Source organism: Struthio camelus, chromosome W (genome assembly GCF_040807025.1).
Source record: "Struthio camelus isolate bStrCam1 chromosome W, bStrCam1.hap1, whole genome shotgun sequence".
Taxonomy (NCBI): Eukaryota; Metazoa; Chordata; class Aves; order Struthioniformes; family Struthionidae; genus Struthio; species Struthio camelus.
Genome location: NC_090981.1, coordinates 42,954,271 through 42,980,251, shown reverse-complemented (window position 1 = coordinate 42,980,251; position 25,981 = coordinate 42,954,271). Strand labels below are relative to the sequence as shown.

General features: G+C 44.9%; 1 protein-coding gene across 1 annotated transcript; it reads right to left on the bottom strand.

The window, feature by feature from the left end:
• Positions 1 to 7,394: 7,394 nt before the first annotated feature.
• On the bottom strand, positions 7,395 to 17,769 carry LOC104152947 (corticotropin-releasing factor-binding protein). The gene is made up of 7 exons (XM_009688565.2): positions 17,598 to 17,769; positions 17,054 to 17,147; positions 16,190 to 16,347; positions 13,818 to 14,028; positions 12,415 to 12,563; positions 9,700 to 9,817; positions 7,395 to 8,145 (listed from the first exon to the last, which is right to left on the bottom strand). The coding sequence occupies exons 1-7, from the start codon at positions 17,676 to 17,678 to the stop codon at positions 7,988 to 7,990; spliced, it is 969 nt and encodes a 322-aa protein (XP_009686860.1). The 5' UTR covers positions 17,679 to 17,769; the 3' UTR covers positions 7,395 to 7,987.
• Positions 17,770 to 25,981: the final 8,212 nt, after the last annotated feature.

Sequence of the window (25,981 nt, the reverse complement as noted above, 5' to 3'; positions counted from 1 at the left end):
GAATTAACAGGTCTGAGCTCTCCTTTCTGTTACATGAAGAATCAGACTTTCTCCATGGTCGTAAATTCCCTCTTTCCCTGTTTCACCGTGAACCTTCCCACCAGTTTCCCCTGCTGATGTTCTGCTGGAGTTTAAAAAAAATAGTAAGCATCCCACACACAGCTTACGCCCTCTCCACTAGACCATGCTGCTTCTCTCTGCTGCTTTTATGACAAACGCGCGCAAGTTTTGCTATCGTGTCCTCTTTCCTTTTTTGGTGAGGTTACCATGGTTTTAGTTTTACTACAATTTTGAGCTTTGCAAAGTCATCACATGCTATAGTACACCTCTATGTATTAGGAAACCTTAACCAAGCCACATCCTGATCTGAAAAATAGCAGTAATTAATAACAATAGTAAGTAATCAGTTGTATAAGAATTAGCAGTTAATCAATTAGTAATTAATAATTAATAGTTATGCATAGTAACTAATAAGTTGTACAAGAAACAAACATATGTACGGTCTGTTTGGGGGATCTTATCATCCAGAATTAAGCAGTGCTACAGTTTTTGTGACAGTTATTTTAAAGTCAGTGGGAGAACTGCTGGCCTTTCAGTGATAGGGTATCATGCATCAGGGCAGTAATATACTCATACCCCTGCATTACAATGAACCAAAAAGAGGGAGCCTGGCCTTTTCCAATTGATTTTCCTTTTGAATTTGATGCAATGCAGGCTCTGAAGTCTGCCTGACTTTGATTTATCCTCTATAAAGTATGCAAATATACTCTTGCCAGATCTTTTCCCCCTCCCGTCCCAGTTTTCTCTGCTCAGACAGTAAGAGCAATGCTCCAGAAAAGCCAGGATATGGGAATAAATTCTGATGGGTCATGTTTCTAAACCAAGCTGGTTTGGAATAAGAATAAATGAAAAACACTGGGGCAAAACCCCAAGGATTCAGTCTAACCCATTCTTGATTATTGATAGGATGATCCAAACTCCATTTCCACTGCATTCCCAGCTCCCCGGGAAATTGTACCTTAGCCTGAATGTAAAGAGATTGACAGTTCAGGTGGGCTGAGATTTAGCATTTTTCTTATTTTCTTAATCCCCATTATCTATGTTCAAACCCACCAAATTATGACAGTAAATATACAGCAATTTCCATGTTTTGTGAATAATCTATTTCTAACATAGAAAATATTATATTTGGAGGGTTAGAGCTGATACTGCTGTGATGACAAATGGATCAGTCAAAAACAATCTCCCTCCAAAGATAGCTACATGTTTTGATATAATGAGATGATAAACATATGTGCCAGCTGCAGTAAGAATGAGCTATACTATACAGGGATAACTCTAAAGCTTCCCAGATTTACCTTTTCTCTGCCTTTTAGTTTGAGAATCCAGTTCTTCCTGTCTCTGAGCTGGCTGTTTCTACTTTTCATCATCTCTCCTTCTCAAAGGAGCTCTTATCTACCCTAATAGGAGTCTCTGTTAACCAGCAATTGCCAGTAACGTTGCTTCTTGTCCAAACTGCGGTTCAACACAGGAGCTTAGAGCAGCATGAAGACGCGGGATTTTTCCTACAATAGACTGCCTACCTGTTCCCAAAGGTGAGGATGGAGCTTGACTGGTTAAACAACCAGAGACCTCATTTGGTTATCTCTTCATTTGGGACACTTTACTTTGTCTCCAAATTAATTGTCATAAGTTCTTGGGTGGAAGGAGGATTTACTTTAACTCTAATTAAATTATGGCAGAACTAGAAGCATGGGTTATCCATCTCCTTTGCCAAGCAGAGAGCCAGGCTTCCAAACCAAACATATTTTTAAGAGAAATCAGAAACTCAGGGCTATGTTCAGACCTCCTCCAAGAGATGCCCAGTTTAATAGCTCAGTTTACCACAGCACCTAAATTTGAGAGAGATTAAAACCAAGAGCTGTGCAGAGATTTTTGCTCATTTCGTCCTGCCATGTCATATCCTCACAGAAGGCACAGTAAAGAGCTTTGAAACTGCCAGTATTTGGTAGGGGTAGTTCCTAGGTCCACAAAACTTGTGGGAGGAGTATCTTTTCCTAATTCAAAAGCTTGTGAAATCTTCTAACAAATGTTGGGTTATAATTGTCTCCCCATGCCCCGCAGCGAAGCTCCATACCTTTTCAGGGTCTGCAAAACTCACGTTCGGGTATTTCTGTTCGCAGAAGGTGCCTGGCTGGGCTGGCAATGTCCCTGACACTTGTGGCAGGGGCAGCTGCTGCCTGTCTCAGGCTCCTCATGTGAGTCCCCACTGCTGGGAAAAGCAGATTGGGAGCAGGGGAGGTGACGAGGACACAGCCGAGACTCTCAGCTAGTGCCCCATCAGTCTGGCCAAGGCGCTGACATCTGAGATGTCAAAAGGAGCCATCATTGCCCAGCTTTTGTGTTCAGCCAGCTCCAGCGTACTGGAGGTATTTGCTGATATCTATCACTTGGTTAAAACTGAGTTTTCCAAAGACAGTATAATTGTTCTTCAGACAAATTATTAGGACCTTTTATCACCTGTCACTGTGATGATTCTGTAATTTTTATTTTTATTGTGTAATACTCATTCAAGCCCTTTATTATTGCCTTGAGGTCTGAGCAATTCCTCAGGTTATTTGAATAACTGAACTTTACATAATAAGGTTTATGTATGTTTGTCAGTGCCCATATATAGCTCAGAGTGTCCAAGGTACGTGAGGTGGCCAGAGGGTCCAGGAGGTCAGACTGGATGATAAACAGCCCTTAGCTTCTCTTAAGCACTATGAATATGGGAGGAGATGTCAAGCGCAGCCAAGGCCAAAGGACACCTCCCGAGTCTCGGGTCCTCCCGGCAGCGGGAGGTGAGGAGGGGAGCCGAGGCCTGTGCTGGCATGTGTTGGAGGTAGTGACCTCCCAAAGGGGTGGGTGATGGAGGGCGGATGAGATCCCCTCTGAGCTTTGCAGGTTGGAGTTCCCGCAGGGAGGTGACGCTGCAGAAACCTCCAGCCACCGCCTGGGGCTGTCTTGTGCACCAGCTGTGAGCAACGTGTCCGGCATAAAACAGGTATTGTGTGCTCGGCATGAAGGACGCGCTTGGGTCCTTCAAAATGCTGTCTGAGTGCCAGTGAGGAGCCCTGAGTACCAGTTTATAGTGGAAAGGCAAATTTTGGTTATAAAACCACTTGCTTTTCTGTTGAGGGGCAAAGTTATAAAAAAACTATTAGTCAACACTGTAATTGATGGTTTGGTGGTAATTTGCAGCAGCACGGTACCATGAATATCAATTTTATTCATAAGAACAGATAATGAAAACTTTTCATTTTGTAGTGACTCACGTGTAACACACTGCATTTCCTTTAATAGGAAATGATGTGCGTACAAAATCTATAGTTGCTATGATTAGTTGTTGCTGATCTTTAAAGATAAGAAGCAAAGTGAGGAGAAAAAGTGAAAACTGTGTCAATTTATCAACAAGAAAGTTACTCAGATACCAGAAGTAATGAGGCTCTGAATAAAAATGACTATAATGAATCACTTCCTTGAAGTATAATTTAGCTTGTGTTTAGAACTGAGTTAAGTACAGCTTTGAGGTCCTAAGAAGTGTGCATTTCATGAAGAAAAGTGAAATTTCTTTAAGCACTTAAAAATGAGATCGGCCCCGGTTATATAATTGCAGCTGCATAAACTTTATTCTCTGCTGAGCCTTTGGGAGACTCCTTCCTAATTACTGATCGAAAGTCCATGCAATCAGCCTTCTGCCAAGTGAAAAGGGGCATGATTTCACAGGATTGGTGTTAGAAGAGCAGTTAGAAACAAAAGACATTTTGAAAGTAATTTAGACTGCCATTGGAGTGCCAAGGACTGCACTTGTCATTGTTCTGAGTGCTTATTTTCATTGTCAGTCATAAAAGATAAAAATCAACGTTAATTTAGCAGGACAATTCTAACTTTTAAAAATTATTGTGTATTATTATGGTGAGTTGCACATGGCTGCCAGCAAATCTTTGTCTTTCTGCTTTAAGAACCAAGATCCTAATTTGAGGGCCAGGAAGTCACTCCACAAAGCAAGAAACCATCTCACTGTCTCTAGTCTGTCTTAGTTTCAATTGCTCTATTGAGTTTTTACCCCCATAGGCGGCAATTCTGACTTTTAAAAGCATTGCTACTGCACCTTTATTGATTTAAAATACTGCCTAATTCCTGAACAGCTCTCTTGCTGTTAAGTATCCCAAAGAGCTTGAACAAGTCTAAATCAAGACCTCTTTTACAGTGTGCTAGGCCCGTGTGGGTAAGTCCTATAACACTGTTCCCCTTTCCATTGCCAGAAGACTTTTGACAAAGGTTATTTCAGCTGACTGCTTCTTTCAAATGCCCATGGGCACTTCTGTAGAGGCAGGTGATCCAGCTTTTTTCCTACTGGAATACCCTCCAGGGCATTTCCATCTTCTGAGTAATTTTAACAACAGAGAATTACCACTCTCCTATAAATCTCAGCAATTGTTATTAATTTATTTCATTTAATACCTAGTAAAGATGAAAATAACTTTTAAGTCCAAGATTTATTGCTTGGTCTTTAAGTAGAAGATTTTCAGCCATTAAATCTTAAATAAGGCAGTAAATTCAGCCGCCCTCTGGGCAACTCACTGCATTATTCTTTCTGGACAGCCACCCTGGATTTTATGTTACTACGCAAATGCAGGAGTTGATTCATTTCTTGTATCCCTCTGTGTTCCACAGATGAGTTTCTGTTAAGAATTGCTGATTTTTCCCCTTCTCCGCAATTAACAGTTCTTAACCCTAGGTATCTTTGTAGGTTTTGTGATGCTGAAGAGTTTTTCAGTCATTGCTTAAGTATTGGCTGAGATATCAGTTCAAGTTTGGTGGTTTTTCCATCTAAATCTAGCATGGTGCTCCTGTGCTGTGCAAGGCTGACATGGTATCTACTGCAGAGGCGGGGAGGCAGTGATGATGCCAAATAAAAAAGATGAAGAGAAGTTCTTCGTTCTTTGACGTCAGTGTTAGCACTAAACCACTCACCCACATCTTCTCCTGACAATTTGGTGGGTTTTAACATTAATTGTGAGTTTTGGTTATTTTGTTTACAGTGCAAGACATCAGGGTGTCTAATCTTGGACACACACTTTCTCTCAAAGCCAGCATTTGCACACCGTGCCTCTTCAAAGCCTTTTGCTCCATTTCTGTTGTTAGGATGTTGATTTTTCTAATTCTTAGCAGGCTTTCCAGCTCATGTCAGCCTCCAGGCTACAATCTTGTTAGCTGCTAAGTGTCCTTTTCTTGCTTCTTTCAGCAGGTATTCATGTTACCCACATAGGTCTTGTATTGCTTTTTTTTTTTTTTCCTTATACAAATTTTTGACTGCTTTCTTTCCTGCAGTGCTTTCATAGGCTTGGTTTCCTTTCTTTTTGTCCACAAGGGTCCTTATCGCCTCACTTATCCAGAATCAAATCCCGGGAGGAGATTATGACATCTGACATTTACGAGTTGATTTCTTGTGGCTGAAGTGCTATAACTCCTGTAATGACTAAGTCCCCCATAAATACAGGTACACAGATTAAAGTGACTATTGATTTTCCACATGAGGTAGAGCGTCAAGTGCAGGCCAGAGAATGGGTAGGCAGCTGCAGTTTGGGTTTTTTTCAAGGCAGCCAACAGAGTGGAGTGCTATGATTGGCACCGCTGTCCAAATTTATGTTGATTACAAAGAGTAGGTGAAGTGACAGCCGGTTCGAGTAAAACCACCACGTACTCAAGTACTTCGCATGAAGCAATAGCAATAGATGGTGCTGTCATACAAAAAGTATCGTTTTTCATTCTCCTCCATCTATAATGGCAGGTTTCCTTAGTAATAGAGTCCACTTCTACATAGTTTGGAAGGAGAATTTTCCAGGCTCTGAATGTTAAGCATCTTTTCTATAAAGTTTTGTTGTTTTGAAGGCATTTAAGTCACGTTAGGATTGGAAAAAAGTACCATGTAAAGCTGAAAGGTGGGAGATTCCACTATTAAACTACACTAAGTAAGAGACGCTGAATTTATTTTCGTCAGTGATCTAGTCCTGCGCTATTCGACCTTAAATCTGTCGTTGCTTTTCAGACTCCTTGTGACTCATCCTGTGGCTCGAATCAAGGCAGTGACTGAGAAGCAGCATTTTTAAAGACCTCTCGCTCTCCCCAGTTTGAAGGTGGGCATGTGGGTAGGTATGGATTGATATGGGGCTGCCAGAGCTCTTTCCCACCCTGCTTAGTCCCATAAATCCTTCTGGCTCTTCCAAGGGCACACTGCCAGCCACCCCTGCCCGGGTACGGCGGATCCCAGGTATCGTTGTCCTGGCCAGAGGGGCACCTGCAGAGAAAGAGCTGAGCAGATGTGGGGGCAGAAAGCTGTTGTCACTAGAAGCTTCCTCAGAAAAATGCTTATTCATTGAGCCCTGATTTTTTTTTTCTCCTTGTTGTTCAAAATGAGGGGCAATGGTGGGGGGGTTTAATGCCCTGCGTCCAAGTGCCGGTGTTTCTGGCTCTGGGACAGCCCTCGGCCAGTTTGCGACCCCTCTCGGGACCTGCCAGGGTGGCCAGCTGGGCTCGCGGCCAGCCGGGCCTCCCCCACAGCCACCCTCCCAGCGTTTCCCGTAAACTCAGCTCTGCAGCGTGGACACGCTTGCCCAGGTTGTTTCAGGCCTCATCTGGCAGGGCTGGCAAACACATCCCTCTGCTAAAGTCAGTCGTCGAAACTGGGTTCCCAAAATCCTCCAGGAGGAGAGCCTGAAGCGGTCAGGAGTTTCCACCGACTTCAGCCAGAGGAGAGGAACTTCAGAGCTGCTGAATACTCGAGTCACTTGATTTTTGGTGACTGCATATGAGATTAGGAGCTGGAATTCAGCTCCGAAGATCTCAGGCTTGCAGCTGGATCAGTCGTTGCTGACTGCTCACTCAATGTCAAAGGAAGAACAGTTTACTCCCATTTTTGGCATACAGCACTCCCAGAAAACGCATGAGTCAGCGCATGTGCTGCTGAGCTAGGGTACAACGCTGATGCTCTGACCCGCTGTGCTTCCCTGAGCACTAAGCTTAAATTCCTCTTCTGGGTGACCAAAGGACCAGAAACCTCCACCCTCTCACCCCCAACCTCTGCGCGTATGTCCTCAGCTCCACAGGTTAGCAGGACACCTGATCCAAAAGTTTAAACAGGGCCGGTGCCAGTAAGTAGTAAACTGGAACATATGCTATGTGAAGGTGTATGCAAGATTAGCAAACCAAATTTCTGCCCATAATGCTACTTTAATAGTCCACAATTTTACAGTGACGCATGTTCAAAATTATCATTTCCAGAAAGCTGCACAAGGCTTAGGAAGCTTAGCCCGAACATTAAAAGAGCTCTTCAGAAAAACACAACATGGTAACATTTTGCCAACTCTTTGAATGTATTTATTCATGTTTGGGTTTGTGTAAGGAAATTTTCATGCTATAAATTTTTATTAAAAACATATCGTTAGAAATAAATAGTACATTTATAGTCATAAACAAACAAGTAGGTTTTACACACACTGATGTTGGATTTCTGGTTACAAAACTGGAAGTGTATTCCACCATCTTATTTTTTTGTTTGTACCTGATACAAAACGATAAAGTTCCTGCATAAAGTTTATACTAATTGTGCATTTGGTATGTCCTCAGATTAGATACACAGAGGGTTTGTATCTATTTCCCTAAAGACAGGTACTCTAGAAACATAGTCTTCTGTTCTTGCTGTTGATTTTGGATGTAGTAAATGAGCTTAAATACTGCAGGAAAACTATTATGGTAATAAAGATTAATATATTGATTGCTTTTTACTGTTTGCTCATGGGAATGATTGATTTATATGAATAAAGAAATATGCTTGTACAGTAGAAAGGTTTGATAATACCAGTTGGTTAAAAGAAAAGTGTAATTTTTGAATCCACCAGAACTTTATTTTCATTAGCTGTGTGAAAATGTGTTGCTTGGTTTATCAGATACTGGGAAAGCAGAATTCCTCAATGCTGTTCTCCTTTCTGTTTTCTAGTTCCTGCAGATCAAGTTGATAATACTCAAATGTCACGCGATTGACGTGTTTGCCACTGGAGACCATTCGTAGCACTGTATTGTCACACCCAATCTTCATTTGGGCTAATTAGGGAAAATAAATATATAAGAGATATAAAGATATATTTATATGAGTGAGAGGGAGAAGAGATATACAACACTGGGAATGACAAAGCACAAATACACTAATCTTGAAAACAAAGCGAGTATTTGTATGTAGTAATGACGGACCAGTGGTGGTAACACTGACTAAATACCTTTTTCTGTATTTTTTTAAGTTTTACTTTATAATGGTTTGGCTAGTTCATTGAACGTTATAGCCTTTACTCACATAAATGCCATTCACTCTTCTCATGCACTCCCAGTATCATGTACGTATAGACAGACAAGACACAGACATCTATATATGCCTGTGCCTTGAAACGTATTTTATTGTTAGAAACCATGAGTGACAGTTTAAGGTAATAGCACCCTGCCATGGACATGTACAAAATTAACAAGTTTGAAATGTTTCCTATTAGAAGGATGAGTGCTTTTATATGGCAGCTGTAAGTAGGTTCGCAATAGTGAAGATATTTAAGAGTCCTACTAAGACAAACTCAAATGGAGATGCCCAACATGGACACATTCTAGGGAAAAAATCAAGCCTGTGAAGCATATCACCAACCACTGCTTTTAGATGGCTGCTTTAGCAGGGATTTGGCAAAATTCAGAGTGCCTTGCCCATTTGAGAAGAATTGCTGTAGGTCATTTAAAGAGCATGAGCTGGCAAGATGTGATCCCCGCTTCTGTCTGGCCAGAACACTCTTTTACACAGCCAGGAAAGCACGTTTAAATCTCACTGCAGTGCTCAGCATATGCTTAGTACCAGTGCTTTTTGGTTAAAGCCTTAAACAGTGCCTGGACCATTAGGTTGTGGTGCCACAAAAGGCAATGGAGATGTGCCAGGAACGCTCCTGCTCTCTCTAACCCTGAGGAAATGCCACCCCTCCAGTATACTCATTTACACTCTAAGGTCAAATACTCCATCAGCCACACATGCACGTGTTTCACAGAGGCCTGCCCATGTCATCACTGCTACACTTTTTACTCTTCTGCATGAAAGATTAGGGGAACTGTGAATTATTGTTTCTGTGCTGAGAAAGAGATCACTAACCTTGCATGATTGTGAAACACAGGCTCAGGGCTCCCCCAGGGTCTGAAGCAGTGAGTGAAAGCTCTGAGGTTTTTGGTTGTATGTGTTTATTTCTGCAGCAGAAAAAATGACTTTGGGAACACTGTGTAAGTGAGGAACAACTCCTCAATAAAAAACATAATCAGTCTGCCTTAATTTATTATGAATTTCCAGGGTCATCTGTCTGTTGAGGCTCTCTAATAGCCATATCTGTCATATGACAAGTGTTTTTAGAAATAAATATAGCCTAACCTTGTTATAAGGATTATTGCCGGGGCAAGTGAAAGTGTTCATGTGTTTGCTGTGCCAAACACCCTGGCTGAATAGCTTCAGTTCTCGTGTTCTGCTACACATGAAGTTCACGAGTCTAGCAGGAAGTCCAGATTTGGGTGGGCTCTGCAGGACTCCCTCTCATTATTATTATTTTATCATGCAGAGATGTAAGTGGGAGAAGGAGCTCTCACCAGACCCATGAAAGGAGTGACAGAGATCAGCTAGTGGAAACATCTTGGAAGGGTCTAAGCCAGTTCCTCCCAACAGCTCTACAAAATCTCCCACTCCTGCACAGCCTGCTGATGGTTTCTAAAAAGATAAAGATTAAAATTTATTTATTATATATCTTCAAAATGTAACCATTCTCCAGACATGACTGCGGTCAATAGCAGGTCTTAGAAGTCCTTCATGCTCAAACCTGTGAGAAATCAGATCGTTCTTATCCCCAGTAATAATTCTTCAATTTGACATTAGCAAGTTAATGTTCTTTAGAGATTCCAAAGAAAGACCTAAGTGGGCTCTGAAAATTACAGCTAGGTAAAGTGTTGATTCAATTGATTTCAGTGCAGATAAACAATCTGATCCTAGGGTTTAGGCATGTAATTAGATTAATCGAGTCATGCACTGACGGTGTGCCCACACTTGGCTGACAGGCAGTAACTTAAGCTCCACTGTATCGTACTTTTAAATTCCTAAGCAATAAGAGTTACTAAAATGTGCTATTGCAGCAAAGTTTAGATGAAGTAGGAATTAACCAAAACAGTATTTTTGCAGGGCAGTAGCTTACTCTATATTACACCTACCAATCCTTTTTTCTGAAAGTTCGTGCTGTTTGACAAAAGTATCTTGCGCAGACCCCTTGCACTCCTTTGGCCTCTGACCCGTATGCTGCTGCTTAAGCGTTTGATTTCTTTACCTGTTCTCCTGTTCTAGTCCCTTGTCTGCCCGCTGCTGAATAAACCAACTCTTTTGGCCCCCCTCTCAAAGGCCAGTTTTGGACACATTTTGGACACATCTAATCATCCTGAGTGATCAGTCAGTCATGTTGCCACTGGTTCACAGACATCAAGAGGGAAGATGGAGCTCCTGGAGGGGCAAGGGCATCTAGCTTTGACTGCAGAACTGGGTCTACAACTCTTTATAGCTAGTTTATAAGGGAAGAAGATGAGTTCTCCTTGCACACAAAAGGCTTAAAATTTAATTGCCTTGTTTTGCCTTTTTTTCTTGGCTAATAAAGTGGAGGTCTTGGAGGTCTCCCTCTTTCTGATAAGGGAGGGTCAGAGTCTCTGTGAACGACTAATTAGTTTGAGACGAGTAATCTGGCGTTCCAAATCCACACTTCATTTAATGCTTGGCTGATTTTGTCCTCAGATGCCACTCCGCAAGCTGAATTCCCTGTCTGATCATTAGCTGGTCTCTCTCCGCGCTTGCAACCCTGCTCCTTGATCCGGATGACTTCCCACCTGCACTCAGCCCTTTCCTTCCTCAATGTCTGCATCCTGCTTCGTTCCCTTCACCATATGAGCAAGACTTAATTGACTCCTAAAAACTCCACGAATCCCTCCAGTGACCTCCCCGAGCCTCCTTCCCACTGAACATGCACCTTGGAGTTCATCACCCAAAATTCAGCCCTGCTTTCTTGTGCCACAGTGAAATGGATCTCACCAGTTTCCAGTGACTTCTTCCTAAATCTCGGACCTCAGTATTACATTGTGAAAGCACTCCTTGTAGCTCCTCTTCCTGTGTCACAACCCTTTTCAGCCCAGGTTCGAAGACCAGCACCCTCCCAATCTATCATCTTTTCTGCAATATTTAAAGATCAGTTCCTGTTGCTGATCAGCACACAAGGCTAAACTTTTTTGCTCATTTCTTAAATCAACAAAAAAATATTTGGTACCTTCACCCACGCTGCCTATTATGCTTGGGAACCACACACAGACCCAAATAGCTCTTTCTTCATTTTGCTCTAAGCCCTTCTTTAAAACTTGTCTTTGATGCAATCCTCTCAAAAATGCAAACTAATGTGCAAAGACCCCTATATGTTGCCCTGACAAAGACTCTGTCACTTTTTTTTTGGTCTGCCTGCATCCATCAGTTGTCTTCTGTATTGCCACCTTCTTGGGTCCTGTGCCTGGACAGCACCTTGCACGTGGGAGTCCTGAGCCCTGACTACATTTCAAACACTTGCAATCCCAGCGAAGGACCTAGGCCACCAGTCGCATTGGCAGCAAAATAACAAACTTCATTTTCCCTTTCCCACGGTGTCTGAGGGCCAAATTCTGGTCCTACCTTTGTGGACATTTTAAAATTTACACTTTTTCAGAGCTCCTGGGTACAGGGTGGCAGCAACAGCTCTTGTCCTCTCCTACCTGGCCACTGGCTGCCAGCAAGCACCCAGATGCTGCAGCCAAACCTCAGCCCCTGTGCTGCGTGCCGGAAAAAATGGAGCAGAGGATGCTCAGCACACTGAGCAGGGGATCTAGTGAAAATACAAATGTGTTTACAATAAGTACCTCAATATCTAATCGGCGTCTGTTCAGAACCGCTGCTGCTTTCATTAGCTTAAATGCAGACAGACAGCTCTCTGGGCAACTGCTCTCTTCTTTCTAATGAGAATCTTAGCCTTTGTTATGGCAAGCAATATTTACATGCCTTAATGGTACTTTGCATAATTTGATTGCCTCTGCAACATTACAGGGACAATAGCAACAGGGACAGACCCAGCTTCGATCTCTGTGGGGGAACCAGAGCCCACAGCAGTTGCACATGTGATCCAGAGCATGCACGCCTTAACAACCAGTGCTGACGGCAGAGGCTACCCCTGCTTCACCCCCTCCTCCTTCCCTCTTCCAGTCTCAGGAAAATTGCACTTGGTAGTAATTTATTATGGAACAAAAAAACCTCACCTTTAAAAAGAGGCCGTTTAAATGTCCCAGGATAAGATCAGATATTTTTATCACCACTGGGTAAATTATAGAAAAGCTGCAGTTTCTGTGCTGATGAGGAATGACCATGGTAAATCTTCCAGAAGGAGTCTGAGAGATGACATTGCAAGCTGGGGCACAGAGAGAAGGTGCAAGAGTTAGTTGTGCAGTCATCATTGCCTGCATGTAGCAAAATCATGTATGTTTGGTACTCACAAAGAACAGATGATTTCATTACTGAGATGTATAACCAAATGCTGAAAAAATATGTTTTTTCTGCATTTGTTCTCTAGAAATTCCCTGTTCATTGGGGGGTGCCAGTTTGAAGGAGGCTAAATAGGGATGCAAAGCCTTCATTTAATTCTGTATTTATTTTGTCTTGTTATTTCCTGACATTGCTATATATATAAATATAAAAAAAACCCTAAGTCTTATTCTACTTCTCTTAACTAAGCAGTTCCTTACCCTGAAAAAATTGAAACTAGAGCAGAAGAGTGCTGACTTTATCTTAAACTTGAAGTTCAACCATTCAGGTAAGACAGTAAGTTATCCTCTCTGCATATGCCTAGCTGGGATGCAGCCCAAGGGGATCTCCATGCAGACATGGAGCTGTGCAATTTCTTCTGCCTGCGCTCCAAGGTGAATGAACACAAGCCAGCTCCAGCAGTTGCACAGAATAATCGCATTCATGGGCACAGAGCCACATCAATGTGGAGACACAGCTTCCAGCCTCATGTCTGAGTAATCTGGCGTAAGAGCAGGGCAGGTATGCTGTTATCTTCAGCCTTTGCATGGCAAGGCAGATGAACCAGACTGGCCTGAATAATAGTTGTCAAATATTTAAGCCAGATCTCCTGTCCTGTCTTGAAAAAAATTATGCAAGTAACCACCATTTGTACCTTGCCAGCTCTGAGGCTTAGGGAAATAACCTGCAAGTAGACCCTCGTAATCAAATATCACTTTTCACATAACTGTTCAATACGCTGTTTGTACTGTTGAACATTTTCAAATATTTTTTCCTTTTTCTTCATCGAGAACTAAAAATTGCTGAGCATAAAATCTCTTCGTGAATACTGTTTGTTCCAACCAAACGTGGCTGAACATGACAATATTAGACTGAAATAGATCTTCTTTGAAACAGTCAACTTTTGGCTCCTGAACGTAGAAGCCCTGCTTAAGTTATGTTTTATACTTCACTAATTTTCTTTTTTGAGACATATACTGAGCCTAGATCAAATCCTCAGCCATGCAGGTGCATGTGGGTCCACTGGAGTGTTATTGGAACTATTTCAGTGCAGATAGTATCAGAGAGAGCAAACTGATATATTCATTTTGATTTCTGCCCAGAATGCAAGCCCATTTGAAAAGACAAAAATCAGACTTACGGAAAAGGTTGGCATTTTTCTTGACAGTGACAGTAAATCCATTGCCTGGCTGGTGAATCCTGAAGAAGATCATTGCCACGTTCTGCGATGACCTGATGCTCCTCTGAATATTACCACTTTCACAAAAGTCTACATATCTTTGAGAAGTGGGGAGGGGATGGTCCAAGGAACTAGGAAATTTCTCTCCTTTGAGTATCCAGCCATCAAATACCTAAAGGCATTCAAGAATATAAACCAGAGTTTTTTGTTTTCTGTTTTTTTAATTATTCTGCCAGTTTAAAAAGGACACAAAGTATTGCAGAGATAACCTGCTGGTTTCATAGACCTTTGTTATTCTGACACCAGATGACTTGTTCGAAGTCTCCAATTAAAAAGAAATACTTTGTACTTCTGTATTTCCTGATATTTTACTAATTATTCAACCAAAATTCAGGAAATGGATGTGTATACATTTTAATGTCATTTTTACTTCCTTCAAGTGACAACGTTGGCGACATTTTAGAAGGAGGCAACTCTTTGTTCCATCATCAAGTTAGCATCAATTTGGGGATTTATTACTGTTGTAATTCCACTGTTATTAAGCCAAGTGTTTGAACAACTTGATTTGGAAGCTACATCAAACATAGGTCACCCTTTTCAAGCTCTAGGCATTAATTCCATTGACATGGCCCGTAATTTTCCATCATACATGCTGCTTTACAGCTGGTCTCTAGTTGGCCTGGAGGCATTCCCGAGCATTGATGCTTCAGGGTGGAAGAGCAGCGGTTTAGGAGAGGAATTACTGACAGAGGTATTGCTCGCTTCTGCATCTTCCAGCTCATCCTAACCACTACAAAGCAGAACAAATGCTGCCTACTTGGCTGGATCTTAAGCAGCAACAACTACAAATTGTTCCTTCACAACCAAAATAGCAACAAATTTGCCCTCATCATGTTCAGGGAAACGTGTCAGACGTATGTCAGAGCTAGAAATCTGCATTAACTCTAGCGTAGCTGAACAGTTACCTTCCTTGCTGTTCCAATTGCCTCCTAGCTGCTCTCACTTGGTAATTTCTTCTGCACTTCAGTTGTTCTTTGCTGATACTTTGAATGTCTAAGGACCAGATTCTGCCTCTGCTTAGGTGAGTAATCCTAACGTGAATATGCGTGGGACCTTCTTATGGCAGAGCTGCAGAATCAGTCTCTGGGTTTTCTAGAACTGCAAATTTTCTGAAGTAATGAGATGCGAGTGCTCAAATTACATGAGGGGAAAAAAACGTCTTTATAAATTCTGTATCATAATAAACAAACTGAGGGCCCCCACAGTCAAAGAGAAAGGAAAACTAGAAAACCTCGAAGGTCTCTTGTCATTTTTCTAGCCTTTACACATGGCTGTAAGTCTAGGTGCAAAATCCTGAAATCAGCCTCCCCAGCACAGCCCATAGCTAGGGCAGGACAGCATTTGAAGAGATCCCAGCCAGAAGTAAAGGACAGAGAGAGAGGATTCCACAAGGGAAAACAAGCAGGAGGGCAGCATCTCTCCAAGGGAGAGATGAGGGGCTAAAAGACAACTTTCCTTACGCCGTCTCCTCCTCCTCCTCAGAGCTCAGCTCACTGTCAGGCAGGATGGGGTCTGTGCCGTGCACAGCTGCTGCAGTGCAAAGGGCAGAGTGCAAGGTGAGGGGAGGGAGCAGGCACCTTCGAGCCTCCCCTTGTCTCCGGAACTGAATTCAGGACTTGGCCAACATTTCTCCCTACCAGGAAAACGCTCTGATAAAGTTTGTTGGTTCTGGAATGTAAATGGCTCTGAGTCATGAAATTCATTCGAGTGAATGCCCTGAAGAGCTCTAATAGGGCCATTTAAAAGAAAGACTGAAACGATCCACTCAATAAACAAAATGCTAAATGAGCATAGAGCGGAGATCTTGGAGCAGAAACAGCAGTTTAGAGAGCAGTGTCATTATCCGCAGGGTTCATATGATTCACGGTGTTACAAAAGCAATAACAAAGCCCTCCTAATCAGGCTGAGAGGGTTGGCTTGTATAGACTAAACTTTTCTTTTCAAACTATCCCCCAGATACAGGAACTCAACAGAGGTGTGCTCTTCAGTCTGGGAAAATAAAATTCCTGGAGAAGTTCAGGAGAGGCTGTGCTGTGGCAGGGAGACGGAGTCTCCGCCTGCATCAGACTGTGCCTTGCGGGGACAGGCTGTTCCCAAGGGTCTGAGGGAGGAGGGACAAGACGTCCCACAGGCAGCTGCTTGGCAAAATCCTGTTCTACCCGCACGCACACGCACTTGTGTGCACACACATTCATCCATCCCTTCTGCACATAACCCCACACTTGAATAACTGGAGGAGAGGAAGGGAAGAGCAGCAGGACTTGCCAGCTTACCTTCAGGAAATCGCCTCCTTGGCAGTCAATGTTCACAAAGTCATAGTCTATGGTGATGAGCTCCTCAGGGTCCCCGATGAAGAAGGTGGCACAGTGCAGCTGGGGCTGCTCTGCAGTGAAGGTGAACTGCCCCTCTATGCTCAGCATGTCAATGCATCCTGCAGAAACAGAGCCCCGGGGACATGCCTCAGCCCTCCTCCAGGGAGGGAGACCTGGCGCCACCTCCGACAGCGCGAGCTGCCAGCAGCGAGCGGGAAAGAGGAGGGAGAGAGAGGGAGAGACCCTCCGCTGAGGATGGGGGAAGGGGGTCAGGGAGGCTCTGCTGAAGGAACAACGAGCTTGCTGAGCACTAAGGAGACAACAGCAACTCGGCATGTGTGTGCGCGAGTGTGTGTGATGAGAGAGAGAGGCACTGACATGCTGAAGCATCTCTGAACTGAAAACTGTGTGTGTGTGCGCGTGTGTGTATGCATGTGCATATGCATGTGCATGCAAGTATATATACTCTCACTTCCTTCGAATTTCTCTCTAATCACAGCCTTTCCACCCATCCCTTCCCCTGGAGCTCACTGCCCTTCCCTGAAGGTCACCTCCATCCCAGGGACATAGGCTGGTCACCTCCACCCTACTCCTTCTGGTCAGGACGCCAGCTCTGAGCTCACCTCTTCTTCCTTCAGAGCCCTATTTCCATCTGTCTGCCTTAACTACAGTTTCCTGAGTTTTTAAAACGTTTTTTCCTTCCCCTCCGCTTCTCTCAAAAATTACTGGCAGCCCCCTCGCTCCCAAGCAGCCCCCTTTCCTCTCCCCTAGTCCCGAGCTCTCCCCTGTGTTGGGAGTCCCCAACAGAGAACTAAAGAAACTCACTGAGTGACCGCCGGTAGATCTGCCCTGCCGACAGCTCTCGTTTCAGATCTTCGCTGAGGAGTAGAAAAGGCTCATCTTCACCAGCATCCCTCACCTGGTGAGGGAAACAGGGTAAGAAGAGGCTGGGACAAAATGAAACGTGGTCCCCTCTCTGTACCTCCCTGGAATTGGCACTGGCAGATTAAATCCCTCCTCCAAAAATGGTGTAGCTGTGGAAGAGCTTTGTCAGAAACCTGCCAAGGTCTGAGGCAACCTGCTTGAGAGAGGAACAAACCTGGCACGAAAGAGATGAGCCCAGAAGTCCAGCACTCAGCAAGTCTCACAACTCCTTAGCAAAAATGCAAGTTTGAGAAAAGGGAAGATAAACAAGAGAAATGAGGAGGGGGGAAATGCCTGTTGCATTAAAATTGTAGTTAAGTGTTGGTTTGTGCGGGGGGGGGTGGGGAACGGGAATAGGAAGGGAGAGATGAAAAGCAGGATGCTCTGAAGCTGGAAACGCAAGTTGGAAGAAAGTGGGAAAAGCCCAGCGTGGCGCATTGCTCACCTCTAGGTATCTGGTTTCCCCCTTCAGGGCTGCCAGGAAGATGAGAACGAAGTGGCACTGAAATCGGAAAGCAGAAGGCATGCTGGCACTTCTGTCGCGTCCCTCCCTCTCTCCCAGGGCCACGCTTCTCTCAGCCTGTGCAGATAGGCAGCAGCCGGTGGGGTATCTTTGACAGACTCTTTTTATAGAGCGGTTGGGAGGGGAGGCACTTGGTCCCCGTACTGATAGGGTAACCCATGGTAACTGAATTCCTCTCGCAGTGACACAGTACGTGGGTATGACGAGGGTCCAAATCACAGCCACAAATTTCCAAGCCAGCCGCACTCTCCTCGCTGGCAGATGTCTTCTCTACTTACCTTTGTCTGGCAAAGCTAAAAAAGCTCTCGGGAGCTGCCTGCACCTGGGACACTGGCAAACTACATGCATTTCCCGTTACTCAAAGGCAAAGTAAGAAACAAGGCACCCCCCCGTGCCCCCGGCACAGTGAGGGCATTTCGGACCTGCAAAGAGCAAGGGCCACAGCGGCGCCTCCCGGCTCCCTCTCGGCATGGAGCAGTGCCTGCGCTGCCGCCGAGGCCCCGACACCAACGGGGCGCTCCTGGCCCCCTCGCCGGGCATCAGCTCCTGCCCCAAGCGCAACAGGAGCCCTAAGCCGCGAACCTGCCTGTTTTCCCCTGCCCTCCCCCATGGGGCTCCTCACTGGAGCCAGCTCAGGTGAAGAAAAAGTGGATTAGTGCCAGGGTGGGAAGGGCCAGAGGAAACTCCCTCAGCCGCCCTCCCTGGCAGCCCGGCACCGGCACCGGGAGCCGCCCCGGCTCTCGCGGCTGCGGGGGAGAGGAAGGGTCCTTCAGAGGGCCAGGACGGGCACCACCAGGGCTCCCCTAGGTTAAGGGCAAGGTCAGGCCACATCCCAGGCCTCCCGGCCAGGCTCCCAACAGAGCAGGGACCATGGAGCACCCCAGCCAGGTGCTCGCAGGTCCTGGCTCCATCGCACCCACTCTTGTGGCCCCGCAAGGCTCAGGGACACTCCAGTCCTCCTAGTCCTGCACCAGCAGCTGGGACTATCCACATGTGTAGGCAAAACCAGACAGCCCTCCGTGCCAGACACGGCTTTCGTACAGAAATCGGGAAAACGGGGTTCCCAAGGGAGTATTTCCCGCAGAACAGCTACTCCTCCTCCAGTTTCTCAGCCGTGATCCTCAAGGGAGATCTGCAGAGTACCTTCCAAAGCTGAGCTTGGGGGTTAAAATTCATAACTCTGCAGAGTCCTAAAAACCATTAACTCAGCAGAGACATTAATTTTATGGCTTATTCTGGTTTTCCCCCATCCTGACCCCAGATGAACCCACAATGCTCTGCAGACAGCGATTACCCTTTTTCGGTCACAGATCTCCCGCTAACGTCATCTTCTGCTCTACTCTTCTCTGACAAATTGTCACTTCAGTAAGTAGGACTTCAGAAATACAGACTCCAGCCTTGCAAAGCTTTAAGTGTGCTGCTTCTGCTTTAGGTCTGAGGACTTCTATATCAAAAATTAAAAAAAAAAAAAAACAAAAAACACACTACTTGTTGCTCTAATAGGAGATCTACGGATCCAGCTTTATTACTACTTTTATGTGAACTATATTTCCCCACCACTTCTGTGGTTTCACCATATCTATGTGGCTTTCAAGAGCATAAAGAGTATTAAGGAAATAGAAGAAAGGCATATTATTTTTGAACTTTGACATCAAGTTGCTTTTAAAGGTTACTAAAACTGCTTTGGGGGACTGAGTAGTTAACTGTTGGATATGTTAATCCAGTCTTGGTTTGTCTTCATGTACTTGCCTTGCAATGTTTAAATATGGCAATTTTAGGCAAGGATTATCAGAAACACCAAGGGAGTTCAGAATCCAAAATCCTTTGAAATTCTCTAGGAATTACAAAGTTTCTTGGAAAACTGCAGGGTTCAGCCCCTCTTGCATTATCTGACAATGGGAAGGTTGCTAAGGGTGGCAAGAGGAGCCCCTGGGACCATCAGGACCCCAAGGGCCCAGAGCAGGCCTCCATGCATAGGCAGCAGGAGAACCCAGCATTGTTTGTTCTCTTATCACACATCCACTTTCTGAAGGGATGCAGGAAGTCAGGATTACAGCATAACAGACAGCTCTTTACTTGTTCTTGAGAGCAGGTCCAGAAAGAGTCAGAGTTTTGACTGAAGCGCCTGGAAGTGGCACCTGAAGCTCTGCTTCAGCCCCAGTAACAGTCCAGGCCCCCCTCCCCTCCCCCACAAGGCACTTTGCAGAGCCTAGGCCCGGTTTTGGCTGGGGGTGTCCCAGTTACCCTGCCAGCCACCAGCCTAAGCACTCAGCCGCTGAGTCTTTGAATATCTTCAAGAAAGAAGAGAGAGTGTGCTTCATTACTTGTGAATTTCACCAGTTATTGAAGATTTGGTTAAATTCAGCTGTAAAAAAAGAGTAAAGAACAAATGACGCTGCATCTAAACCATTTGCCCAATATGACAAATGAGTTTGTCCATTGAACCAGCTGTGAGGTTATCTGCTCAGAAAAAAAGTGTACTGATAGCAACATCAGCATATTTTAAGGCCTTGCCCGTGAAAAGCTCAGAGCTGGGCTAACGTGGCATTAACTGGTGGGGGTGCCCAGACTAGCAGGTAACCCTTGGGGCTGGCTGGAGGACAGCAAGCACCAGGCAGGTGAGGTATGGAGACTGCCCCTCTCTAGAGGCCTAGAAGCCACCTCAACATCTGTTGCAATTCCTTAGTCACATGGCACCTATGACTGGTTTGTGTGTCTTGTGCAACACCTGCAAGGTTTTTTTTTTCATTATAAAGAATATCTTTAACGCTCATGTTGGAAAACCTAAACTAGGGCTTCTGTTGCTGTGAACATGGAGCTTGTTTTTAACAGAGGTGCTAATGCAACTTGTTGTCTACTCTGCATCATCTTCTACCTTGCACTTCAGCTCTGCACTCGGTCAGAGCTGATGAAGCATGATGACATCCTGCCCATCCTCGTAGCAAAGCTCTTCGCTTAGAGCTTTTCAGTGCTTGAAGTAATTCCCTGTGCCCTCAGTCCTCTAAACCCTTAAATCACTTCCTCTGTGCAGCTGTAACACCTTCAGAACAGCATGTATTTGGGATGGAGAGGCAAAGAGGCACAGTTTAGGCTGTCAGCCCACTGCCTGCCCGCACCCATGGCCTTGCCTCTGCCTTTCATTCCCTCCAGACCCAACTCAAAAGTGAATGCTAGAGGACAGGAGGGTTTTGTGCTCGCCTTTTGGAGGGACCACTCTGAGGGAAGAAAGAGGTTCACCTTCCAGTCCTACAGCCCAAATGCTGGTGAGCAAGAGGACAAGGGATACCACCTCCTCACTGAGCACCGTTTCTTCCTCATAGGGTAACAGAGGTCCCCTCTCCTGTCTGAGATTGCTTGTCTAGGCCCCTGCTCTAGCTCTGTTCTTATTTAAAGCCACTGGCAGAAACTGAACTCTTGAGGAAATGCGATTATGACTAACAAAGCAAAGAAAAATCAGCAGTTTGAACAGGGTTCAAAATGTTCATACAACATCTTGGAAGTTAAAAGCACCTTAAATGCGATATGAGCCCTTGGGCAACTGAGGAGGGTGCCATTTTTCTTTCATTAGGTTGAGTCATGATAACACTTCATAGGACAATTTTTTTTGTTAACATCAAATTTATATAACATCATAAAACACATTTCCAATCTGACCCTGCTATGGGCTAAATAATCCAGTTCCTCTCATATTATTAACACCTTGTCTCTGCTGGCAAACATTGTGGCCATAATTCACTTCTGGAGCAGCTCCTCCCCAGCATAACTGATGGGAAGGCGTCCCACTGGTAAGCTGCTCGTTGGAGCACGAGAATCACCCGACACCACAATGCTGTGCTGCTCTGATATGGCTCAGAGGCACTGCTGGGGGGACCTCAGCCATTGCAGAGCCTCAAGTTGTTACAGCAGTGGGGTGGGGGTGTGGTGTGTGTGTGGGGGGGTGTAGTATGGGAGGGGGGTGTGTGGGTGGATGTTTTAAATGCCTTTCAGCTGCACACTTGGGAGAACCCACCTGCCCCATGGTGGAAATTCTCCATATTGTGCTCAGAGCCTGTAGGTGTCTTGTCAGCTATTATTCCAGAGAAGAGATCCCAGCTGTGGTGAGAGGTGGAGAAAATACAGCTGAATAAAGCAAGTAGTGAAACAAACCCCATTTAGCCTCCCCCATGGAGAATAAGCAGCGCTCTGCACTATAATACAGGTAAGTGTGCTTCCTTTCCCGCAAGGGTAAGGTGATCAGTACAGTAAAACTATGACTATGCCCTTGGTATTGGGATTTGTTACTGAGCAGCACTTGAGCTACAGATGCCAGGTAGAGACTTGCCAGGTGCTATGAAGCAAATGGGACCTCTGCTGTCCAGAAGGGTCCCTTGAGCCTTCAACTTGCCAAACCACCACCCTACCGTGCTTCAATTCTTGTGAAAGACCATTTTATTTCAGCACTAGCTTCATCACAAACATGTTGTAGGCCCTGGCCTCCATTCTCTCCACTCAGTAGAAATATCACCTTTAGCACAGCTCATCCACTGGGATGCATCTTAAACCCCACCATTTCTTCCCAGCCAAGCACCTCCTTCCTCAGTTGCAGCCTGACTCCTGGTACAAGTGGCCAGAGCAGACTGAGCCCTCCTTCTAACACTAGAGCTTTAAACAAGAGTTAGTATTACTATATAGACACTTATCCCCCATGCAAAGCCCAGCTCCTTTCACCCCAGGAAGTAAGTAATTCTGGTGCCAGACCACTGCTGTGTCCCACAAGGGCCCTCTCTGCTCCTCTGCACCAAGCAGCTTCATGAGCAGCAGCAAGCCTGCAGTGATACAACCCCAAGCACGTGAGCAAAGAGGATTTCCCCTTCTGTCTTGGGCACTTTGTCCTCAGCTGTTAGTGCAGATTTTTCACTGCTGCTCAGAGTGCTGGCTGAAGAGACATGACACAGGGCAACACAGTGAGAGGTATCTGGCTGAACTTTAAACTTCTTATTGTGTTGCTAAACATTGCACTGAGTTGCATTTATTTCCCTTATGCTTGACCCTGGTGTGACTCAAAACTAATTTAAGGACTGGCTCTTTCATTCCCCCATGGTGTCTGGGGGATGTAGCACTATCCAGTCCTTGCTGTTTATCATGTGGTAGCAAGTCTCACACCAGTGTTCATGTTAAAGGGCTAAAGGCACAACAGCAGGTGGTCTTGTTCAATCAGTTACCAGTGCTCAACCATCTCCCAGCATCCCTTCACTTCCAGTTAACATCTCCCCTCTTCCTCTAATCTCTTCTGGGTTGTGTCAAGATGCACAAAGCAGAGTGTGAGCAGACCCAGCAAGTACACAGCACGTTCCAGAAGTTGAGCAAGATGCTTTGCCCCACCAACATGAAGTGTGGGCTGCTCTTTTGGCCACAGACCCTGTCATTGCTCTGAGCCCATCCCCTGCTTCACAGCCAGTGGGCAGCTTCCCTAGTTGTGTCCCATTCCATGAAAAAAGAAAGCCCAGGCCAGTGCTCTCCTTGAGCATTAGTATTAGGGCTGTCACCCCACTTGGTATGGAGCTACCATTTCTGATTCCCATGTATTACCTCTACTTTCCCCTCAGGGAATGTTTTCAAATGGCTGCATGAAGCCAAGTTTTATCATATGAAGAGCCCATAACTGTATGATGATACCAAAAGATACAAGTTATTTTTAAAAGAATCAAAGCTTAATAAATTCTTTATTAACAAAGGAGTTTGGATGGCACAAGAAATCCTTCTTATGATGGTAATCACCACAGTTCTGACACTAAGCATTCAAAATAGCTATGTGTTTCTTCATAGCTTTTGCTCTACGTAAGGCGTTTTACACTTACCTCCTTAATACTCTGTGACAAGCCTCTCTCTCCCTGTAAAGAGAGCACATCGCAGTTGGAGGTGCCACATAAGTCCTCCCTTAGTCCCACTGGGGCAGGTTTAAGAGCTGTTACGCAGAGTTGTCCTTCCCCCTGTAGCTTTGGCAGTTACCACCTTCCACAGTAGGGACATGTGCACCGTGCGGGGAGCCACATCCCACCACTGAACATCACTGCCCTTTCCATTAAGAGAATGTGCTACACTTGGTAGTGTCTTTGCTCATAAGAGTAAATTAATTGTTGAGGTACCTCATGCAGCACCCCTCTGTCTCCAGCACAGGCACTCACCACCTCACCCCAGCACTCTGCATCACTGCCCAGCACCTAGCCAGAAGGCAAACTAGCACAGAGCCAGAACACAAACATGGAGAGTTTACTAGCACCTCCAAACTCTGTTATCTGAAGGGCCTAAAATGTGACTGCCAGATCCCTTAGGGCCATGATGGTGGCCGTGATCATGACTACTTTTGGGGACTGTTTAACAGCATACAGGAAATGAGTTTGATTACTGCCACGGTAGTCATCAATAGGCAAGCATCCTTTCTGCAAAATGTATTAGTATAACTAGTGCAAGTCCATTTAAGCAGCTAGGCTACAGACATACAGTAGGAAAGGTACAGTTCAGTGACTAAAGTAACTGAGTTGACCCTATTGCTGCTTTGATACTTTCCTCTTATAAAAACCTAGTTATGGTTGCAGCTAAAGGTGAGCATTCCCAGCAACAAAATGCAGAGTTCAAGATCACCTTTTATGCTTCATCTCTTTACTCTTGCACTGCAGTGTGAGACAGGTTTCCTAAGAGCACATGGTCTAACCTACCCAAGACTCCTCCCTTTGAGATCGGTGGATATTTCTGTCATTGACTTTTGCCACTATCTGTCTGTCCCAGTTCTGTGAGCTCGCATAGTAAAATCCACTACCTCTTCCCGAGCCTTGCCATTTATCTCTCTGATAATGACACTTCTATTACTTTTTTGTGTGTCTCTAAATTGGCTTTAAATAGAGCTGAACTTTTGGTGAGGTGAAGTAAGGGTAGCTTGTTAACTCTGGGCAGTTTGACACAAGAGATGTGTGATTTGTCACATGGAGTGGTTTAAAGAAATGACAAACGCATGTGATTTATAAACTGAAAGACTATCAGCATCACACAGGCTTGATGATAAGTGTTGCATTAACACTTTTATGGCACTGAATTAAAGCAAGGACCGTGAAGCTTGCAGTTTAGCAGGTTACAAATAATCAAGCAAACATTATATTTGGACACTGAGATTACCCTGAGGGCGATTATCACTACCAGTTTTGCCTGTGACTCAGCCCAGAGTCTACACAAAGCAGCCAGGACTAAGAAGTGGGAGTACAGAGAAGTTTTCTTCCAGGAGGCAGGAAAGAGATGCCAGATGGGGATGACTGGAGATGATGTGCCAGGTACCATCAGAAGCCATGCAAAGTGTGCCCCTCTCTGCTTGCTGAGCTTCTTGGGGGGGGGGGGTTGGGGAGGAAGGTGCTTGAGCAGGGGCTGCCTATTCTGGACTCCCTGCCCAGAATCTCCCCTTCACAAGATCCAGTGCAAGAAAATATGGACCCTGGAGAAGCCTGAAACATGCTGCCTCAGAGGCAAGGAGTCTGGTAGATGCCACCACATTTATATCTCAACAGATCAGTGCTGGGCTGTATCAGCCCCTGCCTAATGCTGCAGCTGCCCTGAGCAGTCCCCCCAAGAGCCTCTTGCAGGCACAATGCCCTTGCAGAGAAGTAGACTGCTTTCCAAAGCATGACACAATTATTGCAATAGCACTGTACTTGAAGGCGTACCCCTCATGCCCCACATTATACCATTTGCCAGACCTGCAGAGAGCACGGGCTGCAGCAGCCTCTTCCACCACCTTTGCACCACATGGCCCCCAGCGTTCACCCAGTGACTCAGCCCCTGCTGCTCTCCTCATGTTTGCTGTTCAACTCTTGAGTAACTAGAGCATTTGCCATTTTCACTTTCAGTGCAGGAGTCACTTTATTATTCAAAATATAAAATTTTCAAGTGTTTCAAAGATCTCAATATTTCTACATATCACGTTCCAAAATTTGTTAGATCTGGATCACTATGAAGAGGACCCACAAACCACCCACAAATTCCCACTTTAAGAAGTGGTATCATAAGATAGTCACTTCACCTGAAAAACTCCTATCCTTGAATAGGAGAACTGTCTCTTTGATTAAGTCTTTCTCATCCAGGGAAAGAGCTGTGATTTAACACAGTCCTCTCCAATAGCCTTAGGTATTACAGTAATGGGTCCATTTCCAAAATGCTGTGGGAGATAACACAGTTCAACTAGTCAATATGTCAAGTAAGAGATGCTAGGCATAGCCAGCATAATGCTATACTTATCCTTTCAACTGCTCCTACCCCTTAGTCTTTTATTCTTCACTTGCATG

Excerpts from the sequence above, each read along its gene's own strand:
- LOC104152947 (XM_009688565.2), bottom strand. The coding sequence starts at position 17,678 with ATGCCTTCTGCTTTCCGATTTCAGTGCCACTTCGTTCTCATCTTCCTG. Across the intron at positions 12,564-13,817 it reads GAAAAATGCCAACCTTTTCC|CTTGCAATGTCATCTCTCAG; the intron begins GTAAGTCTGATT and ends TCTGTGCCCCAG. Across the intron at positions 9,818-12,414 it reads TAAACGGCCTCTTTTTAAAG|AAACCATCAGCAGGCTGTGC; the intron begins GTGAGGTTTTTT and ends TTATCTTTTTAG.